Here is a 17,364-nt window from a genome sequence, read left to right as displayed (position 1 = left end):
GTGTGTGTGTGTGTGTGTGTGTGTGTGTGCAGTATATATAGGGATAGTTGATGTGAACATTAAATTGTTAAATTGGACTGTAAATAGCTGTAATGACTGAAATGATGCATTTCCTCTGCTTAACAGACAGGAATAAAATGAGCTGATTAACCAAAAAAAAAAAATCACCCATTTTTTACCTTTTGAAATGTTTTTTTCTTTTTGCCTTTTTTCCCTGAGCAGAATGCCAATGCAAACATTATTTCAGAAGGCTGTCGCTTAAATGTGCTGTTATGACATCAGCTAAGAGCAGGGTACTGCTTTCCCACACCCTTATGGGTCTCATACCTCTCAAAGATGGATTTATCGCCAAAATGGAGTGGGAAACTATTACAAGCAGCAATAGCATATAGCATTTATTTGGAATAAATAACTTAAAATTCATCCGTCAACACTCTTTAAACATTATATAACAAATATGTTTATTTAAAGATCATATGTTATATATATACTGTATATATTTACAATATTTACAAACTGAACTCTAACTTAGATGTTTATACATTTGACAATATAGCAATATTTAACAGCTTGAATGTATAAATACATAATATAAGACATTCAATATTAGCAAAATGCAATTCATTTCTTTCACAGAATAAACTGCAACCAGTAGCATTAATCACTGCCAAGACATGTCTTGTAAAGACAAAAAAGGCAAGAAAATATCATGCAAATCATAATTCAATTAAAGGATTTAGCTCTGGCTTTGAGGAATGTGGCTTTGAGGTTGTCAGATATATTGGACCAAATGCTTCTTTCAGCCAGTAACCACCTTTGAACATCTGCAAAACAATATCTAAGTTTTTCTTCAACCAAAAACTACCTGTGAAGGCATATTCAACTTATAATGAAAGTGACAGCCAGAGTTTGTGGTTTGGCAGCAGGACATATTTGTTTGTTTTTCCCATTAAACATTGTCTTCTTCATTTTCACCATGACCATTTCCTTTAAACTTGGTTCTAACATCAGTCTTGTCAACTCACAAGACTGATGAGCTGTATGTGATAAGAAAAAGGTCAAAAGAGGAGTTCCATTTCATTGCAAAAATAGCTATGTTTATGTGATAAATATGATTGTTCTGAATTCATTTAATTTCCCTGTTTTTCTCCAAGGCACTTTTCTTGGTTCTCTTTACTTCTTCAGGTCTGTTGATGTCTGTAAAATAAAACAATGATTTATTAACAAATAAATCGGCATTAACAAAAAATTACTTCAGCACAAATAGCTTTAAAAACAAGTGGAACACAACGTCTGTACAATATAAGCGATAATTCGTTTTTACAAGGCAGAGGATGAAAACAATCTAAAATAAACCTCACTAGTGTGGATACAAAGCCACACATAAGAGCAAATTGTGCAACACAGATGGTGAAAGGACTGAAGGTTTAATGTTACACTGAGAACTAAAGCAGTGCCATTAAGAAAAAAGGCCATTGTCCATAAGTGTGGTTCTTCACTTCAAATAGTTAACATGCCATTTACAGTCAATTGAGAACATAATCCCCGATTATATTCATGTACTTTTTTTGACAAATGTACTGGTGCCACAGTTTGACCCGCTTACACTTTTCTTATGTTTTTTGTTCAATTAGAGGAGCAGTACTGTATTTTTTTTAGGTTGAGGATCACAAGTTCAAAACAGGGGAGAAGATACAGTATCCCAATATGCCAATTAAGTATACTTTACCAGTATAGTTAAGCTTGATTAAATGCTATTATATGTACCATGTGTGTGTAATGTTTGATGCTTTTGGGATGTTATTTGTTGTCCCTTCGGGGACTTTAACTTTGAATTACCTATTTTAAGTAAAGCTCAAATTATCTTTAGTTTGTACTCTTTTGGAACAGCCTCTTTTTTAATAATGAATTTAAATGAACTACACAGGTACTTACATGAGCAAACTATTCACTATAGCTAAGAAGTTAGTTAATTCATTTTGAATTGATACAATCTACTCATAGATCATCCACAGTCTGAGAACCTCTGCACTTAAAACTCCACCAGAACAGCCTTTTAACTCAAATAATAAAACCCCCTTCATTCCAAACTGGTGAAGTAAAAGCTATTCTGGGTGGGAGCTCCGTAATATTAGAAAGGTCATAAAACAGTTAGGTGTAATATTTCTCCTGTAGAATTATGTTTAAGTATACTTCTGTGCGTAGATTACACATTGTGTGTGTGTAACCAGAAACTGTCTATCAAGGTCTTTTTTCAGAATGTGGTAGCGAGAATGTTGGGATGATTGTGTCCTTGAAGATAACGACTAGACATTTGATCACTTAGTGTGTGTTCTGGGTAAATATTTTCATAACAAACATTTTAGCACTAATAGCGGAAACAAGTTTACCATAACATACATTATGTTAACTATTATGTTAACTATTCACCTGCGACATCTATCCCTCTGTGCACCGCTGACTCCCTGCTAGTCTTGTAAGAAGCCGGGCACATCTTTTATAATCTAGAAAAAGACAAGACAGACATTTCATTTGACATAGAAACTATCTTGAAGACCAGTACCACATAAAAACAATATGCATGCTTAATCATTCACCTGAATAAATGGCAAAACAGTTCAGATCAATCATTAAAATGATATATTTCCGATCAATACATCACACTCTAGCTTCTGAAATAATGAAATGCCACTTACAGGCTGGTATTGTGCAGTCCCTGGTATTATGATAGAGTTTATAAAAGTGTTTGCTGCATTTGGGGCTAAAATAAAGCGGCCCTGCAAAAATACAAAAAGACAGATTTTAAATTGCTGTCAATTCACAAAGATAATGAGGAAAGTGCACAGAGATACTGACATTTGCTCACCTGTTAAATGTTTTAAAAATCTCTCCTTCTGTCGAAGATCTCTCGGAAAGACCTCTGTTAAAAGAGGAGACATTACTCAGGTAAATGACTGTACCAAAATGTGATTATTTATATTTATTGGCCACAGAATATGAAATGCCACATAACAGATCAGGTCAAGTATGGACTACAATGCTCTCATTTTCCAAACACAGTCAGTCAGTGAATGTGATGATGCTTACCAAGAATGCGTTCATGCTGATATGACTTTGTAACTTTGTTAACGTCTTTTGTTTCCACCGAATGCTCGATGATCTCGGGGGGTCGCTGTGCGTTTCCCTCGCTGTGATGCTCCCGTGCCTGTCTCACTCTGTCCATTAGGAGGTCCAGCAGACTTGTGTCATCCCTGTCTCTCGGTTTGCAGTAGCCGGCGGTGAGGATCAGCAAAAGGAGCCCTATGAAGACAGGTGTGCGCACTGCACTCATGCTGAAAGGTGGGCAAAGAGAGCCCCTCTGCCCTTCGTTCAGTCTTATAGACCTGCAAAAAACACCATCATCATTTCAGTTCCCTGGCACCCACTTGATTTATTGATTCATATTAAATTGCTTAATACATGCCATGAATGGATAGTTGACACATAATTTGATCATGGACATTTTAGGTTTAAAAGTATAAGAATGCATACGTCTTTAAATTTTTCACTATTTTAAACACTTCAATTTTTTTTTTAAAAATCAAATGTATTCCAAAAACTTGAAATGAATATGAGATCATACAAACTGCATGCATAATGATAAAATAATTACCAAAAAAAAGCAGTTTAAAACAGTTTTAGATGAAGTATAGCATGAAACGTCAACATCCCAGTAGAATTTATATATGTCAACTACCCATAGTTTGTTAATAATTTGATAATATCAAGCTAAAAGAAGTACACAATCTCTTCACTTATTCTGAAGTTGTAACATGTAATAAATTAAATTCTCGATTCACTTAAAAACAAGTTAGTGGAGCTTCAGTCACTGTTCAATATCTCTAAACAATCATAGCATCACAGATTCACACAAGAATCCCAAGTTTTCTCCACTTTTACGCACGCACGCTCTTGCGCAAAGGCTTCGGGAACACGTGTTTGTTTGGTAAAGTAACAAATTACCTGTTTTTCTTCAATGCAGATTTAGCTTACACTTGTTCGACGGCCTTCCCGTGGGTTTAATAATGTTAACGCAAAGCACATCAAATAGACTCCGCTGGCGTCGCCTCTCCAAAGGTACTTCCACAGGCTCTAGCGCACCATGACACAAGGAGAGCGAGTCTCTTTTATATGTTTAAAGACAGCCGTGGTCATATGTTGATCGTGTTGACTCGAAGTGGGTGGAAATTGACGAAAGTCCGCCGCTTTTAATTTATTTATTTTCCCCCTCCGGTGCGTAAAGTTGCTTCAGATCATCCAGCATGGGTTCCTCACTTTTTATTGTCAGTTGCAGACGTAAGGAGCTGTCCCATGTGGATTACCCCGGCATGTCTTTAATTAGAAACGCGTTAAGAGCACTCCTTAAAAACTGCATTTTAATTTTGTTGGATCACCGTCTCGTAACGCGCATCTTCCGGTGGTCCAATTTGGCACGAGTGGAAAGATTCTCACCAGAAGTGCTTTCTCTGTCCCAATGCCTCGTTGTATTAAATGACACTATGTGCGCGCGGTGCTTCTTGGCTCCTTTATCTTTAAAGTTTCCCCGAAGAGGATGCTGCGGTTTTGTATTTCAGCGCAAATTATCATCAGAAACCATCATGGTAAGAGCTTGAGTGGGAAGGCAGAATCTCCTGGAGACTATCCACAGCAGCGTCTATGAGAAGACTGAGGCCTTCTCCTATATTGGTTTCGTTCTCAATCTCGACATTTTACCACTCCCTTTGAGTATAGAAAAAAAAATAACTCATATTTCATTCCCCTCCTCTTTGGCTCTCAAACGCTTCAAATACGAGTTGCACACCATTCTGTCGTGCGCTTCCATGTCCATAGCTGATGATAATCAGGATTACATACCTTGGGAATTATTATTAACCATGTTGCATGGATTAATCTGGTATAACGTGATGCAGTGTTGTGGCACAGCTCAACAGTGCCACAATGCGTTAATTTAAATAAGTGTTATTTGAAATGTGCACAAGTTGAAACTGAGATAATTCACTCAGCAAACTGAAAATTCTTTTATCATTTACTCATCCTCATGTCGTTCCACACCTGTATGACTTTCTTTCCTCTGTGGAAGAAAAAAAAAGATTTATCATGTGTGTGTGTGTGTGTGTGTGTGTGTGTGAGTTGGTTTATGTGATTTATGAGGACACAAATTTGTATAATGACATGTGTATTACACTGGAATTACAACTTATGGGTGGTTTATGAGGACATTTCAAAAGTCCTCATAAATCAAATGGCTTAAAAAACATAAAAAACAATGTTTTATTAAAAAATTAAAAATGCTGCATGTCTCCTGTGATGGGTAGGTTTAGGGATAGGGGCAGTGTAGGGGGATAGAATATATAGTTTTTACGGTATAAAAACCATTACGCCTATGGAGAGTCCTCATAATGCTGTTGCACCAACATGTGTGTGTTTGTGAGTCTGTCTGCATTGACAAAAACATGAAGCATAAAAAAAAAAAAGATAAAGTAAATGATGACAGAATTACTATTATTATCATTTTAACATTTTTGTGTAAACTAACCTGATCATGAAGCAGGTGAAATATGTGACCCTGGATCACAAAACCAGTCACAAGTCACACGGGTATATTTCTGGCAATAGCCAACAATTGTATGGGTCAAAATTATCGATTTTTCTTTTAATGCCAAAAATCATTAAAATATTCAGTAAAGATCATGTTCCATGACGATATTTTGTAAATTTTTCTACCGTTAATATATAAAACATTTATTTTTGTGAGTGAATGGAGCAAAATTGCGAACATAAATGGACAACTTTAAAGGCGATTTTCTCAATGTATCGATTTTTTTTCACCCTCAGATTCCAGATTTTCAAAAAGTTGTATCTCGGGCAAATATTGTACTGTCCTAACAAACCATACATCAATGGAAAGCTTATTTATTCAGCTTTGAAATCCAAAATTGACCCATGTGACTGTGGTAAAATTTTACTTTAAATTACTTAATTCATGATAAATTGATGTTCCTAATTTATAAGTCGATTGGGATAACAAGTAAATGTGAATTGCTTTCATAAATGTTAGGTAAATTCAAAGTTGTTCCAAAGTGACAGCATGCAGTTATGAGTTAACTGCATTCAAAACAGTAGAAATTGCAGAAATTATTGTGACAAGTTAAATGAATGAAAACAAAAACAAAATATATAAAGTTATAAAATAATGATGAAAACAATTTTATAGAGTAGAGGAGTGTAGTTACTCACTCTCACATCCGCGGCCATCACACAGTTGTTCCTGTCTTTGTGCCATACAAATAATTTATTGTTTCCTTTTTTAATGGCCTACATTCCATTTCCTTTTATCACCCACAGACCCTCTCTCTTTCTTTCAGTCCTGTACTTTTCCCCCATCCTCTTCTCTCTTCACAAATTATCCATACTGTACTTGTGAATGAAATGTTCCTGCATCCCTTATTTTATCATCTGTGGTTAAAACGTTCTTCAAAGCTGCCCCTAGTTATCTAACTGACTTAATAAACCTGATATGATACACCACATGAGCGGGTGCAACTAAGATAACAACTCAAGTAGTGGCAAGTTGTTGCCCACGGTTTCTACATGTGTGTAGTATTCTGTGTTGTTCACTGCAGTAACACTGCAGAGAACTTGAAACAACAAAATTGGACTCAAATTTCAGATCTGCAAATATTTTATTTGGTTTAAAGGTGAATTGTAATAGTGTTTAGGTATTTGTGTTTATTATCTGGATTTTTGTTTTGTTTTAAAGTTTACTTAGAGTATAGAGGATAAACACTCCTGCCACAGTCAAGTTTTAAAGTCTTTTCCACCAAGGAAAAAATGTAACAGTTCCTTTAACATGTTTAACCTTTTGTGGGACCATGGCCCAATAACGGCCTACGGTAGTTTGGACAATGGGAATCTGACATTGGGGGTGAGACATGACAAGTAACGCGAGTTATGCAATCAGATTACTTTTTTCAAGTAACTAAAGTAAGGCATTGCTTTTAAATTTACAACAAAACATCTGAGTTACTTTGTTTACCCATGTATTGATTGACACCTCTCTTGTCCCCATGTTGAGAGACATCATGAAGTGCAGAGGCTGTGTAAACATGATGGTTGAACTTCTGGACTACATGTAAATGCGAGCATGTATTATTCGGTATTCCTCAAAATGAATAAAAACAGTGAAAACAGTACAATATTGCAAACCTAGTTTAATTAAACATGTTCAATTACACAAATATACTTTATGCATTTATTCTCACTTTATTAAGCAATTATGTTACTGCTGCTGATCTTCAATGATCTTATTCAACCATAGTAATAAGCAAAAATGACTTTAGATAAACATCACATTTCGGTTTCATTTTTAAACTCATACCAGCAGTCTTACTAATTTGACATGATCTTTTTTATGGCAGAAGTACCGTAAAGAGTAGTATGACAGTATGCGGTTCCATTGGGTGCTTCGTTCTTACTTCTAATTTGTGCATCCTCGTTTCCTTTCCTTGCTTGCTTTCCTCCCTTCTTAGCTCCAGTAATGTAATCCAATACTTTCCATAAAAAGTAACTAAGTAACACAATTAGTTACTTTTTAGTGAGTAACTCAATATTGTAATGCATTACTTTTAAATGCAACTTTCCCCAACACTGCATATTATAGACTATTTAAAATATTTTCAAGCTCAGTTAATACAATTCTAAAGCTCAATGCAAAAATATCAATATATTGTTTGGCCAACAAATACTGTAATTATTTAAAGCAACTGTAACAACCTTTCACAGTATATATATGGCAACTAAGACCACAGTTCTATATTTGACTTTTGATTTTCTTGGAACAATTCACAAAATGTAGGCCTATTCTCATTTAAAAGGTCTTGAACACGAGAGAAAACATACTAAATGGTGTATATGTATGCATATCGCCCCCTATAGGTCGATATGCATACATGGGTCTACCGCACAGAAATATATAAACTGCTGAATAAACTTTAAACTCTAAACTCTTTAAACTCACAGAAAAGTTCAAAGAAATGTGATTTAAGAACTGCAACAGCTATGTGCTTAAACATAATTATTTTCATTTTCATAAAAAAAAAAACTTTTCATTAAATCAATGCAAGATAATTAAGTAGTAGGCCTTATGCAGCACATGCTTGACACAACACAAACAGCGACACTAAGCCTCTCACATAGCCTTTATCTCCTCCCTGCCTCTCTTCAGAACAATCTGTCATCAGACTCTTTCTTAACAGTCAGTCAAGAGATTCTGCTCTCACTCAAACTAACTGCAGTGATCCTCTACATCTACTATCACATAATAAGCACTCCAGATTGGTCATAATTCAGTGCTTGGTATGACACCAGCCATGTCGACCCGTATCCAAATATGCACTGCACAGTCCAGCCTACACATTCAGCAACTGATCCTAAAATCCACTGATCTTCTTTCAGTCGTTAACTCATTAATCTTGGCTCATGCCAGTTCCCTGTCCACAGCCTTAATCCCTGCTGACCTCTTTGCCATATCTGATATCATTGACAACTTTGACAGCAGTTTTGATATGTTTGCGTGATTAGTTACGTCTGTTCGTTGTCACGTCAGCACCATATGTTTGGTATTGAAAGCCAAAGCAGCTGTCCATCCACGGCCATACCTGATGATTCCAGTTTTTCCAGGCGTTTCGAGACTTGTCGGGAGTGTAAAACTGCTGAGTCAGTCAGTGAACTTGGTTAGATTTCTAGTGCCATGTTATACTTAGAGAGACTGTAACTAATAACTGGTCTACTTAGGTCTGTATAGATTAAAGGTGAAGTGTGTCATTTTTAGTAGCCTACTAAAGTGAAATATGTCTTCTATTGGTCAGACAAATAAACCGCCATTCAAATTTGGGGTCCGTGTGATTTTTTTTATGTTTTTGAAAGGAGCCTCTTAGTGGTGTAGTGCAGGGTATACGCAGGTATACGGCGTATACCCACTTCTTTTTCAGTCGGCATTGCGTATTACCCACTTCTAAATCCCCTCTGATGCGCATCATTTAGTTACTAATCCAATCTCGTGAATAAAAAAAACACCCAGTCAGGGTCGTACCCCTAATATTAACTCTAATTTGTTGCTGCAATGATTCTCCCATCGCGACGATAACTGACCTCATCTGATCTGCTTCAGCACTCAAACACCCGCTCGTCAATGTCAAAATGTTTGAGACCAATCAAAGCATGCAGAATTTTTGTTCACAGAAGCGCGAGCCGAGCGCGAATCCCAACGCGACGCTTCACTTCAGTTAACGATCATACAGTGCGAGATAAGCAAGTAACTAAAATATACAATATTAACCACATATACGGCTGGTTTTCGATAGAAGTTTTAAATGACCGACAGAAATAATCAGTTTGATCAAAGACAGTGGAAATTATAAGCTCAATTTAACAACACAAGCACCCTATTAAATATATTGCCATTATTATTGTATAAATATATTTGTATAACGTTTCCTCGAATGTTTTCGACTTTTCACTGTTTGTATCACACCGCTTGTCTGTGTTTGCGCAACTTGCATCATTAAGCCAGAAGGCGGCGTCTTTATGAGTGAGCAATTGAACCATTAATTAAATGAACAGATTAGTCCAAAAACATTGATTAATTTAGGAAAGAAAAAGTAGCTGAAACTGGAACTGATTCTCATGTTTAAGAATCTGATCAAATACTTCATGCTTTAAAAGCTACTGTTGTCCATTTTTTGGCCATCAAAACACCTTAAAATGCTCATGTCGAGATCAGGAAAATAACAAATTTCTCGGGGGGGCATGCCCCCCAACCCCCCTAGCAATATCATTTATTGGACCTGGCTATTTAGAAAACCCGTACGGCCCTGATATGCAAGAATACTAGTGATTCTATATGTTCTATTGTATTCATTATATTCTATATTCCATAGTCTTGCATATTCAATACTAATGCAAGACTAGTCTTACATGTCACTGTTTATAACACAGAGCGTTCATCCTTTGCTGGGATTCTTAAAAAAAAATATTGGGGGCATAAATTAAGAGTATACCCACTTCTCCAGGCACCACTACATCAAGGCTGTATTTATTTCATCAAAAATACTGTGGAAACAGTAATATTGTGACAAAATTATTACAATTTAAAATAACAGTTTCATATTTTAAAATAAAATTTTCAGCATCATTACTCTAATCTTTGCTGATTCACGCTGAGTTTGTGCTCAAGAAACATTTCAAGTTTTTATCATTGTTGAATAGAGTTTTGCTGCTTATTATTTTATAATTAGTTTTTTTTCCTGATTCTTTAATAAATAATAAGTTCAAAAGAACAACATTTATTTGAAATATAAATCTTTTGTAACATTATACGTATCTTTACTGTCACTTTTGATGAATTTAATGCATCTATGCTGAATATACTGTAAGTATTTATTTTTTTCAACCCCAAACTTTTGAATGACCATCAATGGATAAGGATGTTTTGGTGTAGTTACATCATCTACCAGCAGGGGCTAACTGGACCATGCTAACCAGACAACCCTTGACCTCTTGTGACCATGTCTTGTATTACTCTCCTCAACCCTTCCTTATAGTCTTAGACACATTTTTTTTTTTTTTACAACAGTATGAATATGAACACAAAAAGTTTTTCATCAGACATCCTATCAACTGTGAATTCTAGAAAATGACTTGATTGAGTTTGTATATGTGGACTGATATTATTTCTCATGTCTTTTATTGTCAGTTAAATGTATGGTTTTATTATATTTATTATTCTGCAACCATTTTTTGTAAGGGAACAGCTCAGTTTATTTGTCAGTTTTTTTTCTTGGACTACTAAAATGCATCCATAAATAGCATGTGCAAACAGTCAAATAACAGTAATACATTATAGCACATGTTGTGATTAGTTAGCATCAATGAGGAGTCCCACTTAGAAAAGTAGCAGGGGTGTTCTTGAAATCTCTGTGCTTCATGTAAAGCCAGCAGACCCGATTAAAACGGGTCAAATCATATTTTTCTTTTTTGTGTGTGCCACAAACAGTCATAATTGAATTTAATTATGGTGCTAGTTTTGATGACTGCACTTCTATTTTTTTCTTTTTTACTGGAGAGTACGTTTTAAGTTCTGAAAGTTGCAGTATGTTTTCATATATATAATTTCCTTATTTTATCTCCAAGCATTTTGATTCAAAGCAATTTGATTCCATGGTATGAGGAACCTGAACTCATGAACATTTGTTGTGAAAATAGAAAAATAGAAAAATTTCCTGTTGGGAAATAGATGTGAGAACATGTCTCATGTATCCAGCAAAACTATTATCCCGTCTCTGGATGTGTATATGGTTTGTCGTCGGTAACCGTAGAGACCAAGCAAGCAGAGACAGTTCTGAAATGACTCATTCAGGAGCAGAATGCATGCAAGCATGTAAGCATTCATGTATACATTTGGAGATTCTTTAAAATTCCCTCTGTGTTTGGACAGATATTACAAATAAAATAAAACAGCTTACAGGATTGGAATGTCATGATGTAAACGATGAGACAGAATTTGAGTTTTAGGGTGAAAGATTCCAGTAATCATTAGCAGTCTCTGATGCTTTGTCTTAAACAGCTACAGAGATTCAATGTGGTGTTGATGGAATAAAACTTTTCTATGTCGAGGCTTGTGAACAATCTTCAAAGTGAAAGCCTCAGTTGACAGAGGAAGGATTGAACGGTTTGAAGACAAACTATGTGGTAATTGTTTATATATGATTACAAATTCATACATTTTTATTCTCATCTGTCTTTTTGGAAGCTCAAAAATCCTTGTTGAAAACCCCGAAATCCTTAGTAAAACACGACTTCACTTGAAGAGTAATTTCACAGGAACTTTATACAGCACTGCAGTTGATTTGAGGGCTTATATTGTACCACACAAATTACTTTCTAAACAAGTGTGGCATATATAAGATGCTTTTATATTATATATATATATATATATATATATATATATATATATATACACACATTATATTATATTATATCCAGATTGATTCCAATCTTAAAATGCATGAATAGTTGTATAAATCAATTTAAAAAAGCACTGTGTGATTTTAAGATGCATTCTGCATTTACTTTCGAAGCTCACACTGATACTTTGTCATCTGTTAATATTTCCCTTTGATATTAAAGTTTGATGGCTTAAATAAAAGCGGGAATTCCTTTTGATAATTTATTAATGATGTACTGAGAGACATTTAGTCATTTAGCAGACGCTTTTATCCAAAGCGACTTACAACTGAGGACTAAACCAAGCGAGTCATCGTGAAGAGGCAAATATTATATCCAGACTAACTGAGCTCTGGTCTGATAGGATATCCTTATGAAGCTAACAGAGAAAATGAATAGCCACGCATACTTTCCAGGCCACAAAAAATACCTGGCAATCAATAATTAATAATAATGTCTCTTACCTTCATCAGACCTGTTGAAAAATGTACTGTTAATTATGTCCTCGTGGTATTCACTATAGATGTTTCCTATTTATCTTGAAATAGGCCTACCGCTGTTGCAAATAAATATTACCATTCTATTCTATTCTATTAAACTCTCTACAAGCAGGTAAAAAAACTCAGTAAGTGATAACAATACCTTTGCTAAGGATTTTGAAAGCTTACAAGGATTTCGAAAGCTTTACGATGGCATTAGCTAAAGACCATTAGTGTCATTACACACACTTTGCCTTGCCAAAAGCTGTAATGATAGACGTTAAACTAGACACTTTTGCATTTTACCTTTTTTAAGCTCTGAGCTGAGATTACTTAAGATCCATAATGGAAACATAAACTTGGCGGATGTCAAATCACTACCTGAGGAATCACACATACATGAGAATGTGCAGCCAAAATCAATATATTTTGATTGCAGGTGTCTGGAGCTTCCAGATGTCCAAATTCCATCCCCGCTGCAGCTGTTGAGATAACAGATTATCACTTCTTTGTTGGCCAACACACTGTGATGAACACACATAAATATGTGACAAGCTCTGTTTCTGGAGAGAAATCTATTGCTATCTGCATGTTTTTTTTGTACTGGGAGTGCTTTTCAATTTTATGATTCAAAAGGTCTATTCACAAATAGAAAATGATTTTTTTTTAATTACTATGAATTTACTTTTAAATCCAGTTTATATTTTAATCAAAATATACTCAATACAATTGGCATTTTCAATTATTTTCAAAACTGTTTTATGGGTACACGATGTAGGACTAGCTTTTGGCCCTTTTAAAAAACAAAACTGCATGCATTTTGCGGAAGAACATTGTTTTGGTTGTGCTTCAGCTCAACGTGACTGTGCGGATGAATATGGTTCTTTCTCATAACTAAAGAGAGAGAGAGAGAGAGAGAGAGAGAGAGAGAGAGAGAGAGAGAGAGAGAGAGAGAGAGAGAGAGAGAGAGAGAGAGAGAGAGATTATCCTACTACTGCTCATAAAACATTCACTACTAAGCTTAAAGGGTTAGTTCACCCAAAAATCAAAATTATGTCATTAATGACTCACCCTCATGTCGTTCCAAGCCCGTAAGACCTCCGTTCATCTTCGGAACACAGTTTAAGATATTTTAGATTTAGTCTGAGAGTTTTCTGTCCCTCCATTGAAAATGTATGTACGGTATACTGTCCTTGTCCAGAAAGGAAATAAAGACATCATCAAAGTAGTCCATGTGACATCAGTGGGTTAGTTAGAATTTTTTGAAGCATCGAAAATACATTTTGGTCCAAAAATAACAAAAACTACGACTTTATTCAGCATTCTCTTCCGGTTCTGTTGTCAATCCGCGTTCAGTGACGCTGGTGACGTAAGACGCTGCTGACGTGTTATCTGGTGCGCCCGAGCTTCGTTTACAGTCTGAACGCTTCGCAAACATGTCTAAGGATTTCAACACAGAGGAAGACTTGCATTTTTTTGCCCAGCCATATTTATTTGAACCCGAAAACACGGACACACCAGATAACACGTCAGCAGCGTCTTACGTCATCACTGCGGAATCGTGAACACGGATTGACAACAGAACCGGGAGACAATACAATGCTGAATAAAGTCGTAGTTTTTGTTATTTTTGGACCAAAATGTATTTTCGATGCTTCAAAACATTCTAACTAACCCACTGATGTCACATGGACTACTTTGATGATGTCTTTATTCCCTTTCTGGACAAGGACAGTATACCATACATACATTTCCAATAGAGGGACAGAAAGCTCTCGGACTAAATCTAAAATATCTTAAACTGTGTTCCGAAGATGAACGGAGGTCTTACGGGCTTGGAACGACATGAGGGTGAGTCATTAATGACATAATTTTGATTTTTGGGTGAACTAACCCTGTAAGAGATATAACCAGTATAGATGGAAAGGATCTCAAGCTGACTAGCTGTAGATGTTACTGAAGCTTTACCCTAATAGACACGGTGGGCTTCATTTAAAATAAATTCCAGCACAGCGCTACAACAACCATAATACTTGAACTCTGTTAGAGAGCTACATATGACAATTTATCAGTTCAATAAAAGACCTTCCTCACCTGTTGAATAATAAAAAAACGCCATCCCATCTCCACGTTGCCTTTACAACATTTCTAATCCATCAGTTCTCGAAATCTCTGACAAGACAAGCCAATGTTTCATCTTTTTTTTTTTTTTGCCAACACACTCTCCTATGTTCAGCGTGTTTTTTTTGTGTGTGTGTGTGTGTGTGTTTTTAATGGGTGAGTTTTCTCTTTACAGATATGACGAGACACGCACGGGCGAGTAACGCGTGTACGCCATTTCCTATACCATCCCATCCCGTCTAAAATATAAACACTTAGCCTATGCTTACCATAGTGAATTAGGGTAAGACAAAAACTCGCTTTGGAAGACGGATTGATGATGTATTGAACTCTAATAAAATAAGAATGATGGCATATCTCAGGAATATGAATCCAATGATTCAAATAACTTACACTTGATTTAACGTTACACTTTACAGTCTGCTAACAAACTACGTAAAAACTCCCACACGGTTAAGAAAAGGGTTCAATCATTTTAAGTTGACATCAGGAGCATGCAGCAATCACAGACAGGTGGACACCACAGAGGACGAGACAGAAAAATGTACATGGCTATTTAGCAAGACAAATACGTCTCTTATACTACACCTAAATCTTTTGAGAAAGACTGCAATAGTGAAAGCTGAAATCACTTTGTTTGAGTAATTTTGACACCCCCCTCGTGGAGACTTTAAGGTCATCTGTGCACAACTCCCTAAAAGTCATCAGAGAAAAGACACATCAGGCAATCGTGTGATGAAGAGCCTCATGCACTCTGTGCAGCAAATTCCTCTGTGATGTCCAAAAGCTGATTCATTCAAATCTTTAGACTACAAATGAGCATCTTTTGCTCAGTTAGAATGATAAATATTTACATGGAAGCATGTGTATGGATTGTGACGTGAGAAAAGGACTGGGGTGAGAAGACTTAATAGAGGCTGTCAGGAAAATTTTTATATTGTATGTGTAAGTGATCTGAGCATCAAAATAGAGAAGGTTTACCAAAAGAGAAATGTGTGCACTCACACTGCCTCCTACATCAAAAAGGGAAAACCACTTTCATGGACTGGTTAAAAAGCACAAAATATAAGCTAAAGATTTTTACTGAGAATTATTTTTATAAGACCTCAAGAAACCAGGAACTTAATCTGTAAATATAAGACTTAAGGTTAACTTTGAATTTATATTACATACCACCTATAAATTATGTCGAAGAGTTTCCTTCTGAGCGCAGGCTGAAAATGAATTCGATTTTGAACCAGCTCCTTGTGGTGTGTTTTTTGAAAGTTTATATAAGGCCACATAATTCTATAAAGCGAACTAGACAGGAATTACTTTACTCACCAGAACGTGTTGCTTTACACAAAAGTTAGTTCCTACCGTGTTCCAAAAGTGCTCTGCACTGTGACTTCCACTGTATAACTCTAAATAATGCTTTGTAAATTTGTGTGAAAACTGTGAATTCGGACATATTTCTTTTGTCACATACTGTTTTTCACATATCACTTTAAAAAGTGGTCAGTTGACTTAACTTAAAAAAAGTAAAGAAACCCGTTGCCTTCAAATTATTAAGTAAACGTCATGCGTAATTGGAAATTAAGTTATATGTACTTGACAATTCCACATAGCTTATTGTTTTTTAAATTACGCTTGAATAGGGCTGGGCGATATGGCTGAAAACTGTATCACGATATCAGTGTTTCATATCGGTCGATATCGATAATTATTGATTTTTTTATGACCCATTTAAAATAAGGACCAGGAGAAAAAATATATTACATTTAAACATTTTTATTTTAAACTTACCCTTCCTCTGATTACAATCCCAAGACAGAAATGTCAACACAACCATGGAAAACTCAAATAATTAGAATGTAAACATAAGTCTAAATTCACAATCAGACCTGCAAACTCCTCAGAGTAAAAAAGGTGACAGTGGCGCGGCGGGACGGGGGTGGTGGGGGGTTGTGATCGTACGTGCCCCCTGCTTGATTTCTTTTTTGAGACATCACGGTTCGGTACGATTTCGGTACAATGGAGTAAAAAGCAAAACAGAAATATATTAGGCATTTTTATAAATGTCTTAAGCCTTGTATTTTTTAAATAAGTTTTATTAATAAAGGCATAGAACCAGTTTATTTATAGTGCACTGATAATAGTTTTATATAATTGGTTTATTAATTAAACTAATAAAAAGATAGATATGAGATATGTTTGGTAATTGTACCTGAATGAATTTAATTTGCTATATTTCAGATCAATATATGTGTTTTCCTTAATTTTAATTAACCCTAACTTTATTCTCATCAGAATTATAAATAATTGATTTCCGTATAAAATAATCTACCAACATATTTCACTTTCTTTTTTAATCAATGTGTAACTTAAAAATAAACAGATTAGTGCTCTGTTTTGAGGACAAGAAATGAAAACCAATGCGATATGATGAATGTCCAAAAGATGGAACACACAGACTGTTTTAAAAAGGGTTGGATAAATATGTTTTGCTTTTAAAACGGTGTGTGACAGTTGTAGGTTACAGTTTGACAAGAAATACAGTGTGACAAAAGCACAATGTTGTGTTTTATTGCGAGTATAGGCCTACACAAATATAAGTAAACACTTTGCAGACTGAATGATGTCCTGTATTAACAAAATGACGGAGTATGTTTTTATGTCTCCACTGTTCGATCGCGCCCGCGTGTCTCTCTCTCTCTCTCGCGCGCGCGGAGTCGGACACACA

At 35.5% G+C, this 17,364-nt stretch overlaps 1 protein-coding gene across 2 annotated transcripts; it reads right to left on the bottom strand.

Annotated features, from left to right (window-relative positions):
• Nucleotides 1–441: 441 nt before the first annotated feature.
• alkal2b (ALK and LTK ligand 2b) lies at nt 442–6,301 on the bottom strand. Of its 2 annotated transcripts, none has more exons than XM_056266383.1 (6): nt 6,277–6,301; nt 3,088–3,383; nt 2,867–2,920; nt 2,697–2,777; nt 2,431–2,504; nt 442–1,197 (listed from the first exon to the last, which is right to left on the bottom strand). In XM_056266383.1, the coding sequence occupies exons 2-5, from the start codon at nt 3,329–3,331 to the stop codon at nt 2,440–2,442; spliced, it is 444 nt and encodes a 147-aa protein (XP_056122358.1). In that variant the 5' UTR covers nt 3,332–3,383; nt 6,277–6,301; the 3' UTR covers nt 442–1,197; nt 2,431–2,439. The 2 variants fall into 2 exon arrangements, with proteins under 2 accessions (XP_056122358.1, XP_056122357.1); XM_056266382.1 differs by lacking the exon at nt 6,277–6,301 and adding an exon at nt 4,003–4,905.
• Nucleotides 6,302–17,364: the final 11,063 nt, after the last annotated feature.

The sequence above is a fragment of the Rhinichthys klamathensis genome, unplaced genomic scaffold, assembly GCF_029890125.1.
Source record: "Rhinichthys klamathensis goyatoka isolate OS25496 unplaced genomic scaffold, OSU_Roscu_1.1 h1tg000247l_1, whole genome shotgun sequence".
NCBI classification, from domain to species: Eukaryota; Metazoa; Chordata; class Actinopteri; order Cypriniformes; family Leuciscidae; genus Rhinichthys; species Rhinichthys klamathensis.
This window is presented reverse-complemented; position numbering and strand designations above follow the sequence as displayed.